The sequence below is a fragment of the Chiloscyllium plagiosum genome, chromosome 38 (genome assembly GCF_004010195.1).
Source record: "Chiloscyllium plagiosum isolate BGI_BamShark_2017 chromosome 38, ASM401019v2, whole genome shotgun sequence".
In the NCBI taxonomy this organism is placed as follows: Eukaryota; Metazoa; Chordata; class Chondrichthyes; order Orectolobiformes; family Hemiscylliidae; genus Chiloscyllium; species Chiloscyllium plagiosum.
The window spans coordinates 22,337,940-22,345,122 of NC_057747.1; the positions used below are offsets into that span (position 1 = coordinate 22,337,940).

The 7,183-nt window shown below is 46.7% G+C and overlaps 1 protein-coding gene across 3 annotated transcripts in view; it reads left to right on the forward strand.

Moving 5' to 3' along the window:
• LOC122541903 (ras-GEF domain-containing family member 1A-like) overlaps positions 1–7,183 on the forward strand; it is a 213,266-nt gene that overhangs the window by 137,029 nt on the left and 69,054 nt on the right. Inside the window, exon 2 of one of the 3 annotated variants that reach the window (XM_043679088.1) lies at positions 477–583. The exons of 1 other annotated variant lie outside the window; for it this stretch is intronic. In XM_043679088.1, coding sequence (XP_043535023.1) covers positions 545–583 — 39 coding nt within the window. In that variant the 5' untranslated portion in view covers positions 477–544. The remainder of the gene's footprint in view (positions 1–476; positions 584–7,183) is intronic. One more of the 3 variants, XM_043679089.1, reaches the window with a different exon arrangement.

Below are 7,183 nucleotides of genomic sequence, written 5' to 3' on the forward strand. Positions count from 1 at the left end.
ATCTCCAGCTTATTTATTTCGTTATTTTGTTTTCCCCTTTCTGTGTGTATGTGTGTGTGTGCCAACCCCGCCGCTCGCAGGTAATTGTGATTCGCCCTTGGCACTTTAATGTTGCAACGCGGGAGAGGACAGCAAATCTAGGGTGAAACTTTTGCCCCTCTGAGGTCCATTGGAGCCGAGAGGGAGAGAGTGAGAGACAGGGGGAGGGTGGAAAAAAAAACAGGTCCCCCCCGCCCCTTATCGAGGACATTGCCTTCCCCCCTGTTTTTGGGGGAGCTGAGAGACTGAGCTGTGAAGGGAGGGCAGGAGGGAGCTGAGGAATTATATAGCACATTGAGGCAGCTGTTTCCCCATTTTCAGCCAAGTCAAGGGGGTGCGGGGGAGGGGTTGCTGTTTGTTTATGTGAATTATGCCCACTCCTCCTACATCTTTCTCTTTGGACCTGGTGACCCCCCCCCCGCCCCTTTATTTGACAGACAGTTCGCAAGTACACAGTGGCTGACTCTCCCCTCATGAATGGCAAGCAGACCCATGTGACTCCGGTATGGCAGCTAAAGGCCCAGGTGGGGCCACGACAATGCAGGTAGGTGGCCATCTCTCGTGTCTGTTCTTTGCTGGGGTTGAGGGGTGGAGGAGGGGTCTCGCCCAGGCACTTTGAACTGTGTGGAGTATCTGTAAGACTGGGTGTTGAGATGGCAGGGGTTGGGGTGCAGTCATTTCCAACAGGGCACTTTCATCAATAGCAGATATTGCTGGAAAAGCTCAGCAGGTTTGGCAGCATCTGCAGAGAGAAATCAGAGTTAAGTCAGAGGTTTTACGAGGAAAGGCTGAGAGACTTGTGTCTGTGCTCATTGGAAAGAAGAAGACTAAGAGGGGATTTGATAGAGACATACAAGATGATTAGAGGGTTAGATAGGGTAGACAGTGAAAGTCTTTTTCCTAGGATGATGACATCGGCTTGTATGAGGGGGCATAACTACAAATTGAGGGGTGTTAGATTTAAAACAGATGTCAGAGGCAAGTTCTTTACTCAGAGAGTGGTAAGGGCCAGTGTTGTTAACTCAACCATATTAGGGAGATTTAAATAATCCTTGGATAATCACATGGATGATGATGGAATAGGGAGGGGGATTGGGTTTAGATTAGTTCACAGGTCGGTGCAACATCGCGGGCCGAAGGGCCTGTTCTGCGCTGTATAGTTCTATGTTCTATATTCCAACGTTTTGGGTCCAGTGTCCGAAACGTTAGCTCTGATTTATCTGCACAGATGCTGCCAGACCAGCCTGAGCTTTTCTAGCAATATGTGTTTTTGTTTCTGATGTACAGCATCTGCTGTTTTTTCAATTTTTACTCGACACCTTTAACAATGTGCAACATCAGTAATACAGGGTGTTGAGATGGGGTGTGTCAACTGGGCACTTTTAACAACGTACAACATCTGTAAGACTGGGTGTTGAGATGGGATGGTGAGGAGACAGAGAGAATTCCCAACCCTCTTCTGTGAGGTGAGGACAAGTGTGTCTCAACAGGTTTGCAGTGAAGAGCATCTGCTATCCTGGTGGTCTGATTTTAAAAAAGGGGGATTGTGCAGTGCTCCCCCTGCTCATGAGGCAAAATGCATGAATATTTACCTGGTGGGAGTGTGTTCCTGTCCAGTTCTCAGGCAGTCTGGCGCTGAATTTCCACCTGTGTTTATGATCTGTAAGATGGACGGATCTGGGGGAAAGCTAGGGGTTTGTATTGTACAAAAGATGTGTGCAGCCTTTCAGAATGGCTTGTCGAACTCAGGTTTTATATTTTCAATGATTAACCTGCTCAGAGATACACCACTAGAGCAGGTGGAACTTGAACCTGGGTCTTCTGGCTCAGAGATAGGGTCTCTACCACTGTACCACAATAGTCCCTGCCCCTAAGTTTTGGGAGAGTGATTCAACAGTGCAGGTGAGAGACAGAGGGCTTCCTACCTGCGGCAGGTGTGTGCAGGTCAGGGAAACTCCCCATTTTATAAAGTTGCCAGCAATTCAACTTACTGCTGGATCTCCTTCTGCATAAATTGTCCTTCGTGGTTGCCCACAGAAGAATAATCTGTACCTCAAGATGATTTTTATGTCTTTGTGAGCTGCTCTTATAACCACTCAGAAATTCAGCAGAAAATTTGGGAGACTGTGATGCTCGCTCCCACAAGCGGTGGTCAAGGTGGATGGTGTACACTGTTGATTCATTGAAGAGAATGGATAAAAGGGAGCTGGTGCTAATGTAAGAGAGAGGGTGGAATGGAGGCTTATGTGGAGCATAAAAGCCAACATGAACTGAGTGGACTGAATGGTCTTATTCTCTTTCTGTGCTGTGTACTCAAAGCTACCTGATCGCCAGCTGCATTTCTGTGTGGCTTCCAAACCTCTCCCTGTTCTGTATACCAGGGAGGGGGGTCTTGTTGTGCAGTAGTAGTGTCCCTTTTTCTGGACCAGGAGGCTCAGGTTCAAGTCCATCCTGCTCCAGAGGTGCATTATAACCTCTCCAAACAGTTTGGTTAGAAAATATTTATAGCTAACTCTACCTTGTCCTCTATCTATATAAGTCCTATCAGCTCACCAAATCCTGCAGAGAGCTAGAGGAATTTGAGATCTGCTGATTGCACATGAGGGAAACAGCAATCCCTTGCCCCAAGCGAGAGAACTTCAAAAAGGGCCGTTGCACACTGTGACCTTCTACTGTTTTACTTCTTATGTTTTAAAACGAAACCCTGGCAGTATCTGACTAAGTGCTGTTTAGAAGCAGGTGTCCAGTGTTTTCTTCACTTCAAAGAGCCTAACATGCCTCCGCTCTTGGAGAACTAACAGCACTTAGCCCTAAGTGAGGATGAAGAGTTAATGACAGGTGTTGTGTAGGTGCTTGCAGGCACTGATGTGATGGGACTCTGTAAATTGATCCCATCCATTTAAGCCAGTGTCAGGAGTTGCTTATGCATGAATTGTATTGCTGTGTAATTTCAGGCTGTGTAGTTTTGCTGTGGTTGCTCTGTGATTTCCTCCAGCCCGACAAACTTCCAAGAACTCTATGCTCCTCCACTTCTGGTCACGAGTGTAACTTTGCTTTTAACCATTCCACCATCAGCAGCCATGCCTTCAGTCATTGCAGCTTTGGAAATTCCTGCAAAACCCCTCTCCTTCTGTCTCTCTCCCTGTCTCTCTCTCTCTCTCTTTCTGTCTCTCTCCCTGTCTGTCTGTCTCTCTCTCTCTCCTTCTGTCTCTCACTCGGTATGTCTCTCTCTCTATCTCTCTGCCTCTCTTTCTCTCTCTCTCTCTCTCCTTCACTCTCCCTCACCCTGACTCTCTCCCTGTCTGTCTCTCTCCCTCTCTGTCTCTATCTCTCCCTGACTCGCTGTCTCTCTGTCTGTCTGTCTCTCTCTCTCTCTTTCTCTCTGTCTCTGCCTCTGTCTCTGTCTCCTTGCAGTTCAAAAATTCCCAAATATGTCACAGGAGCATTTACCAGCCAAACTGGGCACTGAGAAATGTAAAGAGACATTAGATCCGGCAACTAAAAGTTCCTTAAAAGAGATTAGTTATAAGGAGTATATTAAAGGAGGAGAGAGAGGCAAGAGGTTGAAAAAGGACATTTTAGAGCAGAGAGATTATGCGGCTAATAATGGAGACTGGAAATGTGAAGACGGCCAGAAATACACCAGAGGTCTTGAATGATTGTAAACGTAAAGTCGTCATAGTCCCAGAGGACCCTCTCGTTAGAGAGAGAGAGAGAGAGAGATGGCTGGTGGTGTTTTAACCTGTGGATCACCATACCTCAGGCAAGGATAAAGGTGAGAAAGTGGGATCTTTCATGGTGACCTAAGCTAGTCTGAGAATTGAACTCACGCTGGTGGTGTCAGTTTGCATCACTGTCCAACTGAGCTAACAACCCCCATGAAGGATTATGGGGCTGGAAGAGGTCATGTGATTAGGTAGGTTTGAGGGTACAGACTGGACTTAAGAATGCCAGGGTCTTAATGGGGCATTGCCAGAGCAGAGACAAGATGATGGGTGAGTCAGGATATGGGCAGCAGAGTTTTGGATGAGTTTGCTCTTGCTAAGGTGAGCACATCCCTTTTGATTGATTTGCCATTGAGGTGATGCCATGGCTTTGTGTAGATGAGGACGATTGTTTATTAGTAATTCCTGGCTTGCAAATGAAAAAACAAAATTCCTGTATACCCAGCAACCAGTTTGGATTAACAATCTAGCGTTCCCAGCTCAGAAGCCAGTTATCTCTCTCGGCAGTGCCTAATTTCCATGCAGATCCAGCCTGAATTTCTTCTTTTCTGACCTGCCTTTTCTCAAAAAGCAACGCAGTTATTTTTTTTTAGCGTTTCTCCCACACACAGACGTGATCCCCTCGGCCAGCCGAACATGGAGATAAGATCCTCTCCCCGTTTAATCATTCTAGTCTGAGGAGCGGCTGCTGCCTGTGACTTTGTGTCTGTATGTGTCATAGCTTCTCCTCCTCCACAATGTGTTAACCATGTGCAGTCTCCATGTGACTGAATTGGTGTGCACTGATGGAAAAACAGAAAGTGTTGGAGGAACTCAGCCGGTCCAGCAGCAATTTTGGAGACAGAAGTAGACTTAAAACTTCAAATCCCACACAATTGTTCTTCAGATTTCCAGCATCTGCATTATCTTGCTTTAGTAGGATAATAGCAGAATCCCTACAGTGTGGAAACAGGCCCACACACTGACTCTCCAAAGGGTAACCACCCAGACATACCTCATTACTCTACATTTACCCCTGACCAATTCACCAAACCTGCACATCTTTGGATTGTGGGAGGAAACCAGAGCAAACCCATACAGCCAATGTGCAAACTCCACACAAACAGTCACCTGAGGTTGGAATCGAACTTTGGTCCTGGCGCTGTGAGGCAGCAGTACTAACCACTGAGCCACCATGCCGCCCACTTTTGGGCTGGAGTCACGATGCTGCTCTTAAGCTTAATTCTGTCTCGGCATTTGGATACAAGGACCAATAGAGGAATAGTGTCTTGGCTGAATATTGTTTGAATTTCAGGAAACATTTGGGTAGATCCCTTCCAGTGAGGAAGAGTGTAATGGCTAATGTCCTACACACCCCCTCTCCCTGGCCAAAAAGACTTTCAATTTATATTTAGCTTTCCTCCTCCAAAGTCTTAAGCCAAGAGAGAGAATTTCCTTGTAAAATGCAGGAGTCATATGCAAAGATGTGACCTTATGGGGATCAATTTATGCCAAGGTTGCTTTTACTGTCCTATCCTACCCAATTCCATTGTGATTGTTTTGTATTACCGTTCTCTTGTAAGCAGGAGACAGACAGAACCCAAAAGATCTAGGGAGGAAGTCCCAGAGGTTGAGTCTGAGGAGGTGGGCGCAGTCATTGGAATTGGACTGTTTTAGATTAGATTAGATTCCCTACAGTGTGGCCGAACCAGTCCACACCGACCCTCCGAAGAGCAACCCACCCAGACCCATTTTCCCCTCTGACTAAACCACCTAACACTATGGACAATTTAGCATGGCCAATTCACCTGCCCTGCACATCTTTGGACTGTGGGAGGAAACCAGAGCACTCAAAGAAAACTCACAGGGAGAATGTACAAACTCCACACAGTCACCCAAGGCTGGAATCGAACCTGGCACCCTGGTGTTGTGAGGCAGCAGTGCTAACCACTGAACCACCATGCCGCCCTATGAGATGAGATTAGATTCCCTACAGTGTGGCCCTTCAGCCAAACAAGTCCACACTGATCCTCCGAAGAGTAACCCACCCAGACCCATTTCCCTCTGACTAATGCACCAACACTACAGGCAATTCAGCATGGCCAATTCACCTGACCCACACACCTTTGGACCTTGGGGGGAAACCAGAGTATCTGGAAGAAACCCCCACAGATATGGAGAAAATGTGCAAACTCCAAACCAACAGTCGCCCAAGGCTGGGATCGAACCTGGATCCCTTGCTTTATGAGGCAGCAGTGCTAACCACTGAGCCATCATGCCACCCCATAAGAAACAGATGCAAACTTGTGTAGCAGGAATGCACAGGAGGCCAGGATGGGAGGAGTACCCATATCTCAGGGAAGAATGGGGCTGGAGGAGGCTTATAGAAATCGTACATTGTTATAACAGCCTTACATTGAAGGTGTAGGCTGGTTGCACTTGAAGTGAAAACCTAGCCAATGTTAGCTGGAGGAAGTAACCCTCGCTGGGTCCATGTCAATGTTTATTTGTCCCTCCATCTCTCTCTAATCTTCATCAACCCTGCAATCCTCGATCACATTGCTGTCCAATTCTACCCTCTCACACATCCATTATATTCTTCGCGACATTATGGGCAATCATCTCTTCAGCTGCTAAGCTCTGGGATTGCATCCCAAAATCTCTGAGCTTCTCTACCTCCCATCTGTCCGTTTCGATAAGTCTAAAAGTCTAACAACCTACATCTTTTACCAAATGCTTGGTCACCTGTCCTAACATTGCCTTTGTGTGGCTTGGAGTCAGGTTTGAACTGGTATTTGATCATGCTTACCAACTGCTGAAAAATGTTTTTCTCTGAATGTTAGTAGTGATATATAAATGCAGACTGTTAGTGAATCTTTCTGGTTTCATTTAAACCGAGGCCAGGTTCTGTCCATGAAAGTGGAGTCGCAGGTAGATAGGATAGTGAAGAAGGTGTTTGGTATGCTTTCCTTTATTGGTCAGAGTATTGAGTACAGGAGTTGGGAGGTCATATTGCGGCTGTACAGGACATTGATTAGGCCACTGTTGGAATATTGTGTGCAATTCTGGTCTCCTTCCTATCGGAAAGATGTTGTGAAACTTGAAAGGGTTCAGAAAAGATTTACAAGGATGTTGCCAGGGTTGGAGGATCTGAGCAATAGGGAGGGGCTGAACAGGCTGGGGCTGTTTTCCCTGGAGCATCGGAGGCTGAGGGATGACCTGAAAGAAGTCTACAAAATTATGAGGGGCATGGATAGGATAAATAGACAAAGTCTTTTCCCTGGGGCCAGGAAGTCCAGAACTAGAGTGCATAGGTTTAGGGTGAGAGGGGAAGGATATAAAAGAGACCTAAGGGGCAACTTTTTCACACAGAAGGTGGTACGTGTATGAAATGAGCTGCCAGAGGATGTGGTGGAGGCTGGTACAATTGCAACATTTAA